General features: G+C 39.2%; 1 protein-coding gene across 3 annotated transcripts in view; it reads left to right on the forward strand.

Annotated features, from left to right (window-relative positions):
* Positions 1-19,979, forward strand: part of PLCB1 (phospholipase C beta 1) — a 750,426-nt gene that overhangs the window by 643,869 nt on the left and 86,578 nt on the right. For all 3 annotated transcript variants that reach the window (XM_024238987.3, XM_024238989.3, XM_054541566.2), the window contains 4 exons: positions 9,372-9,448; positions 9,556-9,645; positions 10,442-10,499; positions 11,107-11,193. In XM_024238987.3, the coding sequence (XP_024094755.1) occupies positions 9,372-9,448; positions 9,556-9,645; positions 10,442-10,499; positions 11,107-11,193 (312 nt within the window). The remainder of the gene's footprint in view (positions 1-9,371; positions 9,449-9,555; positions 9,646-10,441; positions 10,500-11,106; positions 11,194-19,979) is intronic.

Here is a 19,979-nt window from a genome sequence, read left to right on the forward strand (position 1 = left end):
TTGCTTTGGGGATTAAATACCAACGTGCTTTGGTTAAGGATTATGCATTTCAAATGCCACATCCACAGTTCAAGAATTAAGAAAGAAAGCACGGCATCCGTAAACTCCCTGTCAAATGTTTATTGAAAACTTAGTATTTGCACAACATTCTGATAGACACTGGAGATGAAAATGAATAAAACACGATCACCACACACACTTAAGAGATGTGTATAATAAACAGTACTAAGAAATGAAATAATAAAAGCAGGAAAAAATGGATATGAAAGCACAGATGTAACTATTTGCCTAACTCTATCAATTGATAAGCACCTAGAGGATATTTTTTATGTAATTGTTCATATCATCATAGGAGATGTAAAATGCACACCAAGCTCTGTAGACTCTATTCTGTGCAAAAAAAAAAAAAAAAAAAAAAAAAAGATGTAGAGCTCTGTGTCCCTAGAGCTCTACATCTAAATAACTCTACAGTCTGGCTACTCAAAGTGTGAAGTGTGGGCCCTGAATCACCTAGGAGTGTGTTAGACATGCAGAGTCTCAGGCCCCACTTCAGACCTGCTAAGTCAAAATTTGCATTTTAATAGGATTTCCAGGTGACTTGTTATATGGTCAAATTGAAGAAACAGTTTTAGAGTGTGTATCATTGCTCCAAATGCGTTTTAGAGTAAGCCTACAATTTCTGTTATTTGAAATGGGAAATACAGTGAGCTCTTTACAGCTTGGTCATCAAGTTGAGTGTATTATCTGTTGGTGACAAAGTCATAGTTCCTGTGGAAATCACCCCTGTGATTCCCTCCCTTCATCCACGGTAGAAGGTACTGGTTGCTTTAGTCGGAAGTGAGTGAAAATAAAGATGGAAGTTCCTCCACCCCATTCATGTGCTTGTGCTCTATGATATCTCTCAATGAACAGCTTGGGGGTCTGTAAACCCCAGATAAGGACTCTTGCTCCAGAGAAGAACTACAGGGTCAGGGAATCTGTTCTAATTCATTTATCTGTTTTTCATCAACTGCCACTGGTTAAACCTGTGTTTCATCTATACCATTGGGGTGAGGTTTTAATTTTAAAAGTGACTTTGGTGAGGCGTGGAAATTCTTAGGGATTTACCTGAGGGTCCCCAATCACTCTGGGTATTCAGCTCTAGCATCACATTCTACTAAACACTCACAGCCCAGTGAGCAGGGATTTTGTTGTAATGTTAAGGAGTTTTTGCTTCTCAGCCACAGATGTGCTTGACCCACCATTTTGTCTTCTTTCTTCTTCCTCCTTTTTAGCAGCTTCACAAAGAGATTTCCTCATTTATTTCACAGTCACCATATGCGTTATCCTCTGTAGAGCCTTGCTTTGCTTCACTTTGCTTTGCTTCCTGTCTTTTCTCCCCTTTCCCATATCTCCCACATGTTCTAATCACATCCATTCACCTCTTTCTTTACATCAAACTTAATGGCTCGCGTTCTTCTTACAGTCCTCATGTCTGTCCCACCAGCAGTCATTTCAGGACCCCAAACCAACGTTAGTACCATCAAACTGAGTTCAGCCCCAGAAAGTTAAAAAGTTGTGTTTCAGACTGCAAGCTCTGGGCAGATACTGATCAGCTATGAATGGACGAGCCCACCAGGACAAGCAATCAGGTGTTGAGTGGTGGGTCTAGGGTCATATGTCCTCATTTCAGGCCACTGCTCCTCCACCAAGTCACTGCATGACCACCTGAATGTCAATTTTCTCACCTGTTCAATGGAGATAAAAATATCTCTTACCTCATGAAACTGTAAGGCGGAACAACAAGATAATGCACCTAAAATATTGTTTTTAATCAAAGCCTTTTTCTGTACAATAGCTGAATTGACTAGGAAATCTATATACACTTCAAATATAAACAAGTATTACAGTTTTTTATATCCTGCTACAGCTTGAGGGAACTCATTGTCTCTCCTTGAATGATTTCTACCAGCACTATGTGCTCTCCCAGCTATCTGGGAGCCACACTTGAATGTTCTGCTTTCTGTGGTTGCCTAGGTGAAGTATATGTGCCAGGAGTAATTGCAGTGTCAGGAAGTATCCCTACTGTCAGTTGTGGTAGTGCCATCTGTCTTCCTCCAATATTTGGACTTTACATAGGGTCATTTTTTTTTGAAAAATAAATAATTTAGCTTTCCCAAAAAATGTTGCATTTTTCTACTAAACAAGAAGTGACAAATAAGCAAAATATTTTAGCAGTGAAATAAGAAATAAAATAATTGTCGACATTTTTGTCAATTTTCCTGATTATTACCCCAATGGGATTCACACACACACACACACACACACACACACACACACACACACACAAAGATCCAAATCCATATAGTTTTCAATTTGCTTCTTTTACTTAGCATTATGTCATGGTGATTTTTCATGTCATGCTTTTTAATGCTTTTTCATGGCTTCATATTACTTTATTGTATGAATGTAGCTTAATTTATTTATCTAGTTCCGTACTCGAGGCGGTGTATTAGTCCGTTTTCACACTGCTGATAAAGACATAGCCAAGACTGGGCAATTTATACCCAAACTGTGAGGTTTAATTGAACTCATAGTTTCACATGGCTGGGGAAGCCTCATAATCATGGCAGAACGCAAGGAGGAGCAAGTCACATCTGACGTGGATGGCGGCAGGCAAAGAGAGCTTGTGCAGGGAAACTCCCCATTATAATACTATTAGATCTTGTGAGAATTATTCACTATCACAAGAACAACACAGGAAAGACCCACCCCCATAATTCAGTCATCTCCCACCAGGTCCCTCCCATAACACATGGGAATTATGGGAGCTACAATATGAGATTTGGGTGGGGACATAGAGCCAAACCATATCAGGTGGCAGCTCCACATTGAATAGAAGACTTGGTCAGACTCACGTTCATTTTTTCTTTGCTCAGTAAGGAAAAAAAATTTCAAAGATTATTATAACATTGAGACTCAAATAAGCAGCTATTTTAATATAAGTTCTATTTAGCTATGGAAATTTTAAAAATAATGATTTTATAGGTATGAAAGAGTATCTCATAGAATGATCAAGATGCTTGACTTCTTTGTCCAAGAGTTTCTCCTTCTGAAAAGAGAAGGGAGCTAGTAGAGATTATAGCTCTGGGTGGACAGGGCCCTCTCTGTCTGCTCACAGAGAAAGGTTGGACCATCAATACTAGCATAGTACTGGCAAAGACTATGCTTTCAGGGATCATTTCTATAGTTCGTTACTAGAATAGTACTGGCACATAGTAGGTAAATATTCTTTGAATGAATGGTCAGGTCACACTGCCATATAAACATCTTCCTTGTTTTTGCTTTTGTTTTTGTTTTCTTAGAGACCAAGTCTAGCTTTGTTGCCCAGGCTGGAGGGCAGTGGTACAAACTTGGTGCACTGCAGCCTCCATCTCCTGGGCTCTAGTGGTCCTCCTACCTCAGCCTCCCAAGTAGCTGGGACTACAGGCATGCACCACCACGCCCAGCTAATTTTCTCTATTTTTTAAGAGATAGGTCTCACTATGTTGCCCAGGTTGGTCTCAAACTCCTGGCTTCAAGTGATCCTCCTTGCCTCTACCTTGTTTTCAAATTGTTAGTGATGTGCTTGCTGTGTAGATCATTACTTAGTTCAGATGTTTTGTAAATTAATTTCTTGTAGAAGAAAAACAATGTATAGTGAAAAATCCAGAGTAAATGCTTAGACTAAAAGGAAAGAAAGAGGCATCTTCTTTAGACATTAGTGGAAGGGAAAGGAAGATGTGTTGAGCCCAAAATATGAATATTCTAGACTTGGCTTTTTGCCTATATTCCAAGATTATCCTTCTTAGAAGAGACTCCAAACATACCAATTTCTGTCCACATATTTTTTATCCCTTTTGAGTTAGAGTCAAGGAATTATTCTCCTCCATGGAAACCATTTTCTTGCCCTCAAATGACTAAACCAAGTGAAATTTAGCAGAGTTGAGAACAAGCGTGAAGTTTTATTCCCCAGGGCCTTTCTGTTAATTCCTTAAAAGGTTTGGAACATCGAGCTGGGAGAGTTATCATGAATGGCAAACAAACCAGCAAAGTAATTGAGATGTGTCTGTTCCTTTGGGACAGAAAAACAAAAAATCATACCAAAAGTGAAAATTAAATGTTGTTTACTACCATTCAGTTTACCACATACCTTCTTAATTTATTTCCTAGGAAGTCCAAGTGAATTTTTGCTTCTTCTCTACCTTTAATAGTCAGTTTATTTCAGAGTTTTGTGACTAATAAATGATTGAATGGCTCTTTGAACAGAGCCAGCCTGCTGATAAATACAACAAAAGTTGGTATACCTTGCCTTTATGTTAGTCAAAAAGTACTTCAATTATTATATGAAAAATGACTCTTCCGGGTACTATTTTCACATCTTATGCAGTAAGAACTTTGAGCCCAAAACACAGAAGTTTATCTTGTTTAGAGATTAAGCAGAGTTGTTTTATTTCTGTTTTCGTTTGTTTTTATTTTGTCATTATTCTTTTGATTGCAAGCCACAGAATTCCATGCTAGACTAACTTAGGCCAGAAGGGTATATACTAGAAAAGTACAAAGGGTATATCACATAAGAAAGGGGGCTGTCCAAACTCTGCGCCTGCTTTTCTCTGCATATTAGTGTTATTCTTTTCCAAAGTAGCAGACAGGCTTCCCCTTGATAGAAAATACAGGCACTGATCCCTTCTGAGTTTTATTTCTCCATTGACATGTAGGAAAAATCTTGGAGAAAACCTTGTTTGGGTCCTATGATGACCCAGCCTGCAACCAGAAGTCAGAGTATGACTGACCCAACTTGGATTAATGCCTCCCCTGGACCAATTACCTTGGCCAAGAGATGGGGGGTAAAAAATACAGTAGTTCCCAAGGGAAGCATGTGGGTGAGGCCATTCTCAGAAAGCAGAGGAAGTTCTTCCTGGAGAAGTAGTTAGTATTGGGTAGAGAAAACTACAGGTGTACCTCAAATCCTCTCTTTGTAGCATAAAAAAGAGATAAATTATTGATGCCCGTATAAAATCCCATTGCCAATTTAATGTGAGTTGGACAGTAGTGGCATACTATTTAATATTAACAGAATCATAATATTAATTATTCTGTCTCCTGGAGCTTCAGTAGACAAAATTTAAATAAAAATAGTAAATGCTGTATGGGCAGAATTTCAGTAAGAGTGAGGGTCTTCTGAAAAATAGCTGAGGTCGGGCTCGGTGGCTCACACCTGTAATCCCAGCAGTTTGGGAGACTGAGAAGGGCAGATCACATGAGGTCAGGAGTTCGAGAACAGCCTAGGCAACATGGTGAAACCCTGTCTCTACTAAAATTACAAAAATTAGCTGGGTATGGTGGCACACGCCTGGAATCCCAGCTATTCGGGAGGCTAAGGCACGACAATCCCTTGAACCCAGGAAGTGGAGGTTGCAGTGAGCCGAGATTGCACCATTGCACTGCAGCCTGGGCAATAGAGTGACACTGTGTCTCAAAAAAAAAGGCTGAGATGAGCAGAGGTGGGGCTGTGTAGTAAGGCACTATGGGGGAGATGAAGGCAAACTGAGCACAGTAGGACATTTACATATTTTACATATTAAACAGAGATATCCTTTTAAAACATATACTCCTTGGGATTCTAGGGAAGCACCATTTTCATTTAATTGCGTGCAAAAGCCTCAGTTTAAAAAATACACCTGGATTTCACATTAAGATGATTTTTCCTGAAGGAGCAAATTTAACTTGTTAAACACCAAACCTATATAATTTTAAAAGTATTTCCAATAAGGCAGCCTGTGGCTTGAATGTGAGCTTTCATAGCTATCACTGAGATTGGGTCCAGCGTAGTTTTGAAACTTAAAAGATTTCATTCACAATCATTTTTTTCAGTGCCTATTTTGTATAGAGCCTGGGATTCTAAACATTTATTAAGAATGGAAGGATGAAATGGTGACATCCCTTTGTGGGGGCAATAATAAGATATTTACATACAAAAGGTATGTCTGTAAATGATACCCTATAGGAAAAACCAATTAGGGGGCCAACACCCAGAGTTATCTGGGCAGTCAAAGGGGAGAATCACATAAGACTGGCTTAGAAAGGGAAGGGGCAGAGAGAAATTGAAATGGTTTCTTCCAGATTGTCTCCATCTTCCACAACCACCAAGACAATGCTTTTCAAACTCTAATGTGCACTCAAATCTCCTGGGAATTTTGTTGAACATGTAGATTCTGACTTAGTTGATCTGGAGTAGGGCCTGAGAACTTACATTTCTAATGTGCTCCCTGGTGATGCTCTTGCCACTGGTACGTGGACCACACTTTGAGTAGCAAAATCTAGAAAACCAGGCCGTCAGCTCAGAGTTTCTAGAACAGTGCCTGCTATTTAGTAGGTGCTTAATAAATATCCATTGCATCGTGGCTGAATCGCATAGTTTAGATAAATGTGTGTTCTGGGACCACAGGAGGTGGAAACTAGTTCTGCAAGGGGTAAAGGGCAAATGCAGGGGGTGTGATGGGAGCTAAGAGGGAGACAAAAGGACGCAGCAGACAGGGAACTTCTGGGGAGTCTGGCGGGAGTATGGCACTGACAGTGGTGTGGAGCCTGACACCAAACCAACATAAAAGTCAGAACTGAGTGGGCAGAAGGTCTGTGAGTTCTCCAGCTTAGTCTCAATATTGACTGGAGGCCGATGCTGCTGAGGATAAGGGCTGTAGGTGGAAAGGAAACAGTACGTGTGAGCGGATGCTGGCATAATCAAGAAAATATTCTGAAGTCAGGTGAATGATAGAGATGAGAACATGGAAACAGAAATATAATTGTTACTGAATTCAAAAGAGTTGCTGGGAGACTTAGCAGTGGCTTGTAGAATGAGGGAGGGTCCACCAAGACAACCTCCCACTTCAAGTCTGGCACAAAGCACCCAAATCACCTCGGGAGATTTTGAGAATATTGATTCCCAGGCCCTACCCCTAGACATCTGGAGTCCATAGGTCCTGGAATCTGTATTTTTAAGAAGTTCCCCCACGTGATTCTGATGTTGCAGCCAAGGAAGGTGATCCCTGGATAACTCTCTGTAACTCCTTCAGGTGATTGGAAGAGGAGAAAAGCCCTCTAGGGAAGGGAAGGTGCTAGTGAGAGGACACTTTCAGCTAAATAGAGGCATTGCAGGAGACCCCAAGGAAATGGCCAGAGTCTTTGCACATTGGAATTTTACATCTAGACAGCTTGATAAATGGCATGACTACAAAGTAATGCCTCATGATTTCTTTAACTGTGATAATCATGATTAGGCAATCCCTTTTGAATGATCAAATAGGCTTTCTGCTGGCCCAAGTTCTAGTTAATATTTGTTCCGATTTAATCCACTTCACAGATGAATGCATCAAATTTCATGATAATTTTCAATGAATGTGGATTCCGTATTGTAATTCTCTTCCAAGCCATGGAACCTTATTTGTCTGGGTTTGTACCCAGCTCAGCCACTTACCAGCTCTGGGGCCCTGAGCCCAGAGCTTGAGCCAGGTGTGTCAGCGTGTTCTTATGTAAAACAAAAATAATAACACCAACCGCATAGGGTAATTCTCAAAATTAAATAAATACATGTGAATATTTTTTTTTTTTTTTTTGAGACGGAGTTTTGGTCTTGTTGCCTAGAGTGTGCCCAGAGTTGCTGGAGTGCAGTGGTGCGATCTCGGCTCACTGCAACCTCCACCTCCCGGGTTCAAGTGATTCTCCTGCCTCAGCCTCCCAAGTAGCTGGGATTACAGGCGCCTGCCACCACACCTGGCTAACTTTTTGTATTTTTAGTAGAGACAGGGTTTTACCATGTTGGCCAGGCTAGTCTCAAACTCCTGACCTCAAGCGATCCGCCTGCCTCTGCCTCCCAAAGTGCTGGAATTAAAGTGTGAGCCACTGTGCCCAGCCACATGTGAATCTTTTAAAACTATGCCTGACATATAGAAATTATCAGTTAAAGTGTTGTAGGACCCTATCCTTAGTTCAGCTAAAGACGGGGTCCTTGTCACATGGCCACAAAAAGTTAGGCTTGAAGACAATTTGAAGAGTGAGGAGGACAGGGTTTTATTGTGTTAAAAGTAAAAGAGGGAAACAGGTTCTCTCTGCAAGGCTGGAGTCCCTGCTAGTGTGCTTCCCACCTTGCAGATTGAATTCCAAGTTCCACCCAGGAAGAGGAGTGGCCTGGCTCCTCCCTGCTGCAAATGGGGTGGATTTCTGTGGCTCCACCTCAGTGTGCATTCCTCCCAGTGAGCAGGCCCGTTGCAGTTTTTCCGGGGACCCCCTTATACTTGGCTGTCTCAAAAGTTTGTGGTATTATGATTTGTCTTGTCACTATTACAGCTACACTTATATAAGACTGGTCAACTCAGCTTGCCTTATATGTTTTGGGAAAGAGAATCTCCATCTATGGGAAAAGCAGTGGGGGCTTTCAGAGGATGTCCACACCATCTATTTGGTGCTCCAGTAGGAAGGGTTGAGTCCAGTTGCTACAGCCACCTGAAAACCTTGCAGAAGGTTCTCCAGGTTCCTCATGAGGAAAAAAGGAAAAGATTACCAGGCAGAATTACCTTCATGTAATTGGCAAACACTTACCGGGCATCAAGTGAATATTAGGAATTGTGCAGAATACCAAGGATACAAAAACACAATTGATGCCCCCTTGGGGCTTGATTTGATAATAGATGTATGACAATAAATACTTGTGTTCACAGTGATGTAGTGACAGTTCAATGAAAGCACAAAGAGAATTTCTGATGTTCTTTATATCTACTGGAAATTACCCACACAAGAACATAAATGTCAGCTTCTAAGATGGGAAACTCATGTCATCGTCAAAGCAATTCAACAATGAGTGATAGTTGTGAGCCACGAATTATAACTTGCTGTTGATTATAACTTACATTTGTGTCATACTTATTTTTATTTTGAGCTTCACAGCACCTCCAAGACATAAAGACAGTGATCAACTGAGAAAATGTAGGTTCTGAAAATGCAGGGTCTTGCACCAAATTTCACTTTTAATAAGTCTTAGGGTAGAGATTGGAACCAGGTTCTACATTGTAAGTTGTCTTCGCACTGAGCTGGGCTATAGTAACTGCCACAGCAATCTAATGAATTCTGTTTATTTAAAAAGAGATAATAAGAAGAATTTCATATTAAAACCCATAAGCCTAGATAATATGATGGTTCTAAATTGTCCTCATTGCCAATGTTAGATGTCTGACAACTTTAACTATTGTGAAACATCCATCACAGATTTTCTAACTATAGATTCTGTTGTTTGAGGGAGGTGGGAAGGAAGCTCTGTTTGCGATCATTTGAAATAGCAAACTGACATTTTCTTTTTCCAGCTTATTCAAAAGTTGACGGATGTCGCAGAAGAGTGTCAGAACAATCAGTTAAAGAAGCTCAAAGAAATCTGTGAGAAGTAAGCCTTCATTCCCATTACAATTGACATGTGCATCTGAATTTATTCAACACAAATTCCCATCTGATTTGCCTCTTTTTTCTCTTTTACTTCCATTGTGACTTCAGAGAAAAGAAAGAATTAAAGAAGAAAATGGATAAAAAGAGGCAGGAGAAGATAACAGAAGCTAAATCCAAAGACAAAAGTCAGATGGAAGAGTAAGTCAAAAGTGTCCCCTCTCCCCAACAGCTCATCTGGGAATTATTTTATTCTGTACATCAGAGTCACAGGTTCATAACCAGTCAAAGACTCCTTCGTGAAGTTTCTCCTCTAGTCAGCCTTTCAAAAGATTCTTTTGGTAAGGTTTTTAACAGGGAAGACTCAAGCAAAGACTGGTTCAATAAAAGAGTGAGGCACACCCAGGGCCTTTTAGATAAAGAGTAAGCAAAGAGCTTCCCTCAGGGAAAGGCTAAATCCTCACTTCCTACCCATAATCTTCCTGGCATTTAGTGAAAACAGAGCCTGTGCCTTGGGAGGAACCTGACCTTTGTCTGGAGGCTGGCAGATTATACCTTTCTTGTAGCAGTAATAAGAATGTTGCTATGGCTCACACTTGTAATCTCAGCACTTTGAAAGGCTTAGGTGGGAGGATTGCTTGAGGCCAGGAGTTCAAGAGGGGCCTGGGCTACACAGGGAGACTCTGTCTCTACAAAAAAATTTTAAAATTAGCTGGGTGTGGTGGTGCACACCTGTAACTCCCAGCTACTCAGAAGGCTGAGGCCGGAGGATGGCTTCAGCGCGGGAGGTCAAGGCTTCAGTGAGCCATGATGGTGCCACTGCACTCTACCCTGGGCAACAGAGCGAAACCTTGTCTCCAATAAATAAATAAATAAAAATAAGGAAAAAAGAAAAAGAATGTTGAGAGTTCTGTAACCTTTCATCTAGAAGTCTGAGATTCCCCTTTGTCAATTTTGGATGAGTTGGTATAATGATGTATTCATCATTTGCTTTTAGGGAGAAGACAGAGATGATCCGGTCATATATCCAGGAAGTGGTGCAGTATATCAAGAGGGTATGTGGGCTCATCATGCTCTCTCCTTTGCAAACCATGTGTGAACATTTGGTGAGCTCGCTGTGAGCTTCTGGAAGGAAATGTCATGCCTTGTCATATCTTTTTATCACTAGCACCTAGCAGAGCTGTTTCACAGGATGGGCACTCCTTAATCAACATTTTTGCAAGTTGAACTGCAAACCACTATGTAAAAGGATTCATCTAAAAATAGACACTCGAGTCATTTCTAAAGTCAAGAGCCCGGAAACATACTGTAAATGATAGTTTTCCCAAAAGAACTTTTAATTGTCATCAATGATAGAGATGATGGCAACCTCGAAGGGCTGTCCTTTTTTTTTTTTTTCCAATTTAATGTCATAGAAATGTTTACATTTTTATAAAATGATAAGAACGGTACAGTCCATTGATCACCACCTCCCACCCTTGTGTTCCTATCACCTAGCTTCAACACTTACTACAGTTTCCTATACTTGTAAGTGTAGTTCTTGATCAGCAGATCAAATAATCAAATGTAAGCCATAGATCTGAAAAGCTTTCAGTATTTTCTGAAAACACGCACTTTTAAATGTTTAGATGAAAGTAATGTTTCTTGTAACTTTTCTTATAGCTAGAAGAAGCGCAAAGTAAACGACAAGAAAAACTCGTAGAGAAACACAAGGAAATACGTCAGCAGATCCTGGATGAAAAGCCCAAGGTAAACAGAACTGAATTAAAATGCACAATTATTTTACTTGATTTCCATTTAGTAAGAATAAAACCTTCTTGGTTTATGTAAGTACCTTGTACACAGTCTCAGATCAGTTCTTGCATATGAAACTCATGTATCTTTCTCAGTGAAGGAAAAAATATAGCAATATTGAGTAAGCATTTATCATCACCTGGTGAGCTTTTAAAAACTGCAAATGTGCAGAACCCAGCCCCAGAGATTTGGCTTTAACTAATCTGGGATATGGCTCAGACAAAGGTATTTTTATAATCCCTTTCCCCTGGAGAATCAGAGACTAACCAAATCTTCAGTTTGGATACTGCCAAGTAAACTTCAGTTCTAAATAGCTGATGTAATGTTGTAATGCCACCCTCTGTCCAGCAGAGGATGCCCTGCACCAAAATCACTTTGGTTTTTATCCAGCAAAATAGTCTCATAAATCAGAGAAAAGCAAATCTTTTCTTTCCCATAGTAACAGTTGATTGGGGCTCTGCTTTAAAATTATCTTATGTTCATTGTTTGGTTAAAATTAATTGTCTTATGAATATTAACTTTGAATGAACTGAATATCTGTAGATCAAATACTTTGAGATTAGCAAATGGCATCTCAGTTTTAGAACATTCCTTCCATTTTGATTCATCACTGAATAGTTTTCTGTTTGTGGAAATTGTGTTTTTCAATTTTCCTGCCCTTCTATTTTCAATTTAAAATATCTACTCTAAAAATTACTGCCATTCCACACAAGTATTTCTTGAGTCCTCAAAGTTAAAAAACGGTAGTTTTATTTAATTGTATGTTTCATTCACCAATTTACTTCTTATAGATTTCTTGTGGATAATTCTAAATATATTTTCATGGTTCTTTGTGCTCTTATGCTTTCATATTTATTATATAAGACATTTAATATTTTTAATTTCTAAGTTTTTAAGGTTGGCAATATAGATTCTCAAGCAAAAATTAATAATTTCTTAGATATGGTGCTAATTCTTATGTTTCTCCTATAAACATATAATGTAGATCTTCTCAGCCACCCTCTCAGGTTGATTATGCACTAATAAAGTGGAATAAATTTTAACATAATTTCAGAAATTGCTATACTTTCCAATCAGGATTGATCTTTTTAAAATGCTCAAATTATTTAGAGCAAAAGATCCAGTTTGACTGAAATTTAAGAAACACTTTAATAATAATCAGTCTCAGGTGATATATTCAGATACATACATTTCTAATCTATGCTGTCTGGATTTAAATTTGTCATTACTTTGTAAACTGACATAATAGAATTTGCTTATGGTTGATGGCTCAGCTAGTTTTTGTATTTCAAAAAAATTTAGGGAATATGGTTCTTTTCAGAGTTTCATTTTGCTTTTTTTTTTCATGTGTGTGTTTTGGTTCAACAATATTAACTATTTTACTTACAGATAAAATGTGAATGTAAAATCATTAATGTGTTTAAATTATATAACTCTCAGTATCAATAACCCATACAAAGATTTTCATGTTACTGCTCTAGGTCATCATGATTAAAATCAACCTCAGTAAATGTGGAAGCACCCTTAAACTTCTTCCCTGGATATAACTGGACATGAAAAGAACTAATAACTTTTGGCCAATTTATTAGCAGTCAGGGTGCATTCAGCTGCAATTTTACAATAAGCCCAACTAAAACTGGCTTCAACAGTTATAGTATTTAGTAAGCCACGTTACTGGAAATTCAGAGGTACTACAGTTGTAACAATGATTAATTTAGTGGCTTAACAATTTCATCTCCAGGTATTTTTAGAATTTCCACTGTTGTTGCCTTCTAGCTCCAGGCCATGAACTCAGTCATGAGATGTCTGCCCTAGCTCCACGCATCATAACCTTACATGAAACCACTCAAAGGCCGTGTAGCAAATGTCTTCATTTTGTAACCCTTTCTAGGATTGAGAAAAACCTTCCTACATCCCCCCTAGCTGGTGTTTCCTCATTGGGTACAATGGCCTCATATTCCCATTCTTAAACCAATCATGGGCAGTAGGGTATAACTTTCATGATTGGCTTAGAGTAATTAAGATTCACTCACAAGGCTAGAGAGAGTTCAGTTTTCCTCAATTCCATGGTCATCAGGTACCTGAACAAAACTGATATTTTATCATCAAAGAAATAGAGGAGAAATAGCAATTGGGTAGATAAGTAACATACAGTGTATGTTACAGCCATGTTCATAACAATTTTTTGTTTCTTCCTTTTTGGCCCCTTGGAAAGAGATCTGAAGTGTCTCTATGAATTTTTAGTAGTTCTATTGTCTGCATTTTTTATTGTAAATAGGTACCATGATGAATTCCTCTGTGCTTTTCTTCCATGAGGTTGCTCCATGACCATCTTTTTGTGTCTAGATTTGAAGGTTGCCCATGAAGATTGTTGGTTCCATGTCAAATTAAAGCACTTCTTGAGGGTTTTTCTTTATGGCTTAAAAACATTGTGCCTTAAAGCTGTGATTTTATTAATAAAATAATAAATCATGACTGTTAACATTGTAGGACATGGTGGTTAATAAAGGGAAATGACAATGACAAGAGGAGCAGTAATAGACAGTAGAGTAAAAGAACAAAATCCAGTGTGAGGCATGTGAAGAAAGACTAAAGCACAGGACAGCAAAGTAGGTATTAATAAATGGGTGGTGAGGAGAGGCCAGGCCAGCGTAGCAGTCGCTGATGCTCCTGTAACTGTGGGGCATGGATGGAAAATACAGTAACAGTGGCTTTGAAATAATCCCTCTCCACATCTAGTACTGAAACAGGCTTTGAATCTTGACATAGACATGAGGGAAATTAGCAAAAGCAGAAACAAAACAACAACCCAAGGAAATGAAACTGATCAATAGTATCTCTAAAACAAGTCCGCAGAGTCAGTTCCATTCAGTCAGATAAGAAAACAGAGTGATTTCATGACATCTAGAACTTTATGAATGGTTCCATTACTGGGTTTTGGATGAGGAATGTGAGCTGACATTGCAGCAGGTAACATTAAAGACAATTGTAACCTTCTTATGAAGAAGAAAGCATGCCAAACTTTGCCACAGGTTACTGAGGAGAATAGAGTTCCTCCCTCAACTAATTTACAGATGGTATCGGGGAATCTGCCCTGATATTCACATAAGTTCTTTTCTATTTTTCCTAAGCATCGGCCAGCTTGAGAAATAAAGGGACAGAGTACAAAAGAGAGAAATTTTAAAGCTGGGTGTCCGGGGGAGACATCACACGTTGGTAGGATCCATGATGCCCCACAAGCTGCAAAAACCAGCAAGTTTTTATTAGAGATTTTCAAAAGGGGAGGGAGTGTGCAAATAGGTGTGGGTGACAGACATCAAGTACTTAACAGGGTAATAGAATATCACAAGGCAAGTGGGGCAGGGCAAGATCACAGGACCACAGGACCAAGGCAAAATTCAAATTGCTAATGAAGTTTCGGGCACCATTGTCATTGATAGCATCTTATCAGTAGACAGGGTTTTGAGATCAACTGGTCTGACCAAAATTTATTAGGCGGGAATTTCCTCTTCCTAATAAGCCTGGGAGCACTATGGGAGACTGGAGTCTATTGCATCTCTTCAGCCTCGACCGACCATAAGAGACAGCTATGCCCAGGGGGGCCAGTTTAGAGACCCACCCGCAGGCGCACATTCTCTTTCTCAGGGATGTTCCATGCTGAGAAAAAGAATTCAGCGATATTTCTCCCATTTGCTTTTGAAAGAAGAGAAATATGGCTCTGTTCCGCCCAGCTTACCAGCGGTCAGAGTTTAAGGTTATCTCTCTTGTTTCCTAAACATTGCTGTTATCTTGTTCTTTTTTCAAGGTGCCCAGATTTCATATTGTTTAAACACACATGCTCTACAATTTGTGCAGTTAATGCAATTATCACATGGTCCTGAGGCGACATACATCCTCCTCAGCTGACAGGATTAAGAGATTAAAGTAAAGACAGGCATAGGAAATCACAAGGGTATTGATTGGGGAAGTGATAAGTGTCCATGAAATCTTTACAATTTATGTTTAGAGATTGCAGAAAAGACAGGCATAAGAAATTATAAAGGTATTAATTTGGGGAACTAATAAATGTCCATAAAATCTTCACAATCCACGTTCTTCTGCCATGGCTTCAGCCAGTCCCTCCGTATGGGGTCCCTGACTTCCTGCAACAAGATGGGATGAAGTTTTTTAACTAGAGACTGATCATAGCTAAGTTTTTGCAGACACCAAAAGTATGTATAGGCTACATGACATCATATTTCTTCCCATTCTTCCATTTCTTTCACCATGTTGTTGTATATAATAATTTACCTTCTCTTCATCCACTTATTCTAACTAATGTAATAATGTGTTTCATGTTCCCAATCTTGTTCTTAACAGGGAGGAAGCTCTTTTTTTACATTACTGTTTGCTCTGGGATATTACCATTTTGAGCTATTCTGAACCTTGATCAACCCCAATCATATCAATATAATTTTATAAGCCATTGGTAAACAAACAACTCCTTTGAAAGTAACAAACAGGTATTTTGTAAATCTTTCAGCAAAAGAAATTTGAAAAGCCAATGGCTCAAAGTTAACAGTTTTTCACTGGCAAAGAAGTATTTATTCTGGCTCAATTTAGAGCAAACTACACATGAAACCTCATTCAAAGTGTGACTTTGCTAGCGGTTTACTCAACAATGGGCATGTCATCTAGAGTTCCCAACATTTTTACCATCCTGCAACAGCAGTCATAGGAGAATATGCCTCAGTCAAAATCAGGCTAAAAATTTGTTTCAATTCTGCATGTGAGCCAGGACCTTCAGTCTTTCTGGTCGCTATTTGGTAGGGGACTAAATGTGACCAGTCACATGGGAAAAGTTTATTTTAGATTGTCCCACTTTGTGACATGCACTAGGATCTTTTCATGTAGAGAGTTCATTTTTTCCCTATGAAAAAAGAGATTCGATTAGTTTATTCATTTTGTAGGTAATTTTGAGGGCATTGGGGAAAACGGAAGTAGGTGGTCCCTCGAAGCAACTTGTACAATAAAATATTTTGGCCTCAATTTGACACAAAATGATGTTGTACATTGCTGCACATAAGTCCCATGGAAACTTATTGTGTTATAAACAACAATAGACACTCTTAGAAGGGAATACTTAGCTCCTTTCCAGTAGAGTTCTGAATTCTGGAGAAACATTCAACTGCATGTTTTCTAGCAATGAGATATTTGATTCAGTCCTTGAGTGTATGTGGGTTTCAGTTTTGTTTGAGGTGTGCCTTTTTATGAAATCCATAGTGGTTGAATTTTCAAGATGGACTCAGTAAACACTGGCCAGTCTTCTGACTCAGTGAAATAATTGGTTTCCTGGGGATTTCCATACCTGGGTTTGCCAAAGCCAATAGGAAACATGGGGAAACCCACCTCTACCAAAATACAAAAATTAGCCAGGCATGGTGGTGGGCGCCGGTAGTCCTGGCTACTTGGGAGGCTGAGGCAGGAGAATCACTGGAACCCGGGAGGCGGAGGTTGCAGTGAGCCGAGATCGTGCCACTGCATTCCAGCCTGGGCGACTGAGTGAGACCACCCTGTCTCAAAAAAAAAGAAAAGAAAACACGATTAATCACAAGTTGCCTTGAGTCTGTTGTGAATATGCCAATGTTTATTGATCACTTTGCAGCTCCCGACTCTCTTTATAAGAAGAATCATCTTTTGAGGGGAATATTTAATGAACTATCTCCATAACCTCATAAAACAGTCAATAAATGTGTAATTTACTTTTTCTCTGATGCTTAATTTGTCTTTGATGCTTCTTAGAACACAGGGTTTCTGTTTAATTTAGCTCATCATCAAGAGAGAATTCCGGGAAGCTTTAGGGCATTTTAATTTATTCCCAAAGAACATTTCATCATGTAGCTACTGGCTCTTTTTTTTTCCTCCACCAAGAGAATATAGACTGATTTTCCTTATTTCCCCTCTGACATCTTTGTAACAGGGTGAGTGACTCATCACTCTGCTTGAAGTTAGTCTTGTTAGACCTACCACTGGGCTCTGAGACAGAACCTTAAATGCGGCTGATATCTCCTGTGTTTGGGAGAGAAAAGGCAAACTTAGGGATTTAAAATAAAATATTTTTTAAAGTAACGCATTTGTGCCTCCTCTAATCTTTTGCGGCTTGATGGGGAAATGGATTCTTCCTTGCCAGCACCTACTGGATCTTCTCCCAGAAGCCAAACTTGCAGAGTGGAAACTGGCTGCCTATAGACAGTGTTTCTGCTCATTGTCAAGTCTCAATTAACGACACAGTGGTTTTGTTTTTGTTTGTTCTGTAGAAGAAAATTCTTTTTCATTTTTGTCAATATAAATAATTGCCTTTTCAGGAAACAAATATAGTTATGCCTTATTTTCTTGAGTGTAAAACTTAGACATGGTTACTGTCCTTCCCGGCAATACCAGGGCATTGGAACAATTTTAATTCCACTGGTACCTTATCAATTTATTTTTGAAATTTAATCCAATAGACTTTTAAACACATAAGACATTATTATTCTATGTTATGATCATGGTTCATTTAGATATGTCTACATATTCACATATTCTTTGTGAAACATTTTTTCTTGTATCTTCTGCCCATTTGGGATCATCATCTTTTACTTCCTCTAGAAGTTCCTTTCATGCGGTCTACCAGTGGGAAACTCTTTGGAGTTTTTATTTTTGTTTTTGTGCAGAAATGTCTTTATTTGTTTAATGTATTAATAGATGAGAATCCACATTTCCTCCATTCTGGAATGATATTTTCACTGGATATAAAATTTTGTGTTGGTGGTTATTTTCCTTTAGCACACTGAAGATAAAATTCCACCACCCTCTAGCATCTATTGCTGTTGTTGAGAAGTTAACTGTTAGTCTTAATACGGTTCTTTTGATGATAATTTGTATTCCCCCCACCCCCACCAACAGCATTTAGGATTTTTTTCTTATATTTTGTGCAGTTTTTCTATAATGTGTCTAAATATGTGTTTGAGATGGACCACTTTCCTCAGTTCTGCAAAAACTCTAAACTATCATGAAAGCAAATATGGCTTCTGTCATTTTTTTTCTTTCCTTCTAAGATTCCATATATATATTTGCATATAAAATAAAATGAACCTTTTTACTCCATCTCCTCTGTCAATGAATTGTTTTTAGTATTTTCCATCCTTCGTCTTTCTTTACAGCTCTGTGGGCAATTTTTTTTCTGACCCTTTTTGTAATGCAACAATTTTTTGTTTAAACTGCTATTCTGTGCATCCACTGAGTGTTTAATTTCAGGTTTTGTATTTTATTTCCAGATGTTCTATCTGGTTTATTTTCAAATATATAATCTATATGTCTTAGCTTGTTGCAGGGAAGCTTTCCTGTGAGATTCCTCACTCTGGGAAAGCCTCAGCTCTTGACCGTAGGCTCCTCACCTTTCAAGGCTATCAAAAGGTGAACACACAATTTCCATCATGAGCAAAAGCCTATCAGGGCAAAAGCAGCTTCCTTGCTTATTACCTGTCTAGGTTCAATGTCCCCTTCAGTTTGACCCTGATCATTAAGTTGTTGTAGTTCTCTGGGTCTTTAAAGGTGGTTTTAATGGCCAGGCATGGTGGCTCATGTCTGTAATCCCAACACTTTGGGAGGCCAAGACAGCAGGATCACTTGAGGTCAGGAGTCTGAGACTGGCCTGGCCAACATGGTGAAACACTGACTCTATTGAAAACAATACAAAAATTAGTCAGGCATGGTGGTGTGCACCTGTAATCCCAGCTACCCTGGAGGCTGAGGTGGGAGAATTGCTGGAACCTGGGAGGTGGAGGCTGCAGTGAGCCGAGATCATGCCACTGCACTCCAGACTGTGTGACAGCACGAGACTCCATATCGGGAAAAAAAAAAAAATTAGTATCAAACCCAGCTTCTTAATTTTTTTCAGTGGAGAGGATGGTCCAAATAACCTAATCAGCCATTACCAGAAATAGAAAGTCCCCACATTGCGTTTCTGAAATATTTGAATTAGTTTACATCTGTATCAGTCAGGATTCAACTAGAAAAACAGAGCCAGTAAAAGATTGTGTGTGTGTGACAGTAATTGGCTTATGCAATTTTGGTGGATGGCTATCTGCCCTGTTCTCAAGGCTGTCTCTCTTTTTAATGATGGACCCTGGCAGGCAAGCAGGAAAGGAAAATTACAAGTAGGGTTGGTGACTAGAGTAACCTGCAGAAGCTGAGCCTCTTTGTCACGGAGTTGAACATACACACACACACACACACACACCTGGCCCAGGAGTCAGACAATTAAAGGAAGACCCAACGGGCAGGGGAAGTGATTGCAGGCTCAGCTGCTGCTTCTCATCAACCAGACATATAAATCAACAGATCAGCAACAATGCCTGCGTATTACGCAATGACTGCTGCCTCCCTCATCAGCCTTCCAATTCTCAGAAGAATCTCCATGGAACCCACAATAGCTGGAAACATACAGAAAGGGAACTCTGGGAAGTATAGTTTGGCTGAGACAGTTGGCATGATAAAAAGCATCACACTGTTATGTAAAAATCAGAAAATGTTTTATTTCAAAAATATTCTGCGTCTCTTGAAAAATTAGATTCTAAGATTGTAATAGAAACATGCAAAGAATTTCTAAAGCTAAGAAGAAGCTGTCCCTTAGGGCTGCATGGTACTCCCTAGGCTGTTTCATAGATTTCTATTGTCTATTGGCCCCATAAGGTAACTGAGTTTGAGATTTAAACAAAAAT

Source organism: Pongo abelii, chromosome 21 (assembly GCF_028885655.2).
Source record: "Pongo abelii isolate AG06213 chromosome 21, NHGRI_mPonAbe1-v2.0_pri, whole genome shotgun sequence".
In the NCBI taxonomy this organism is placed as follows: Eukaryota; Metazoa; Chordata; class Mammalia; order Primates; family Hominidae; genus Pongo; species Pongo abelii.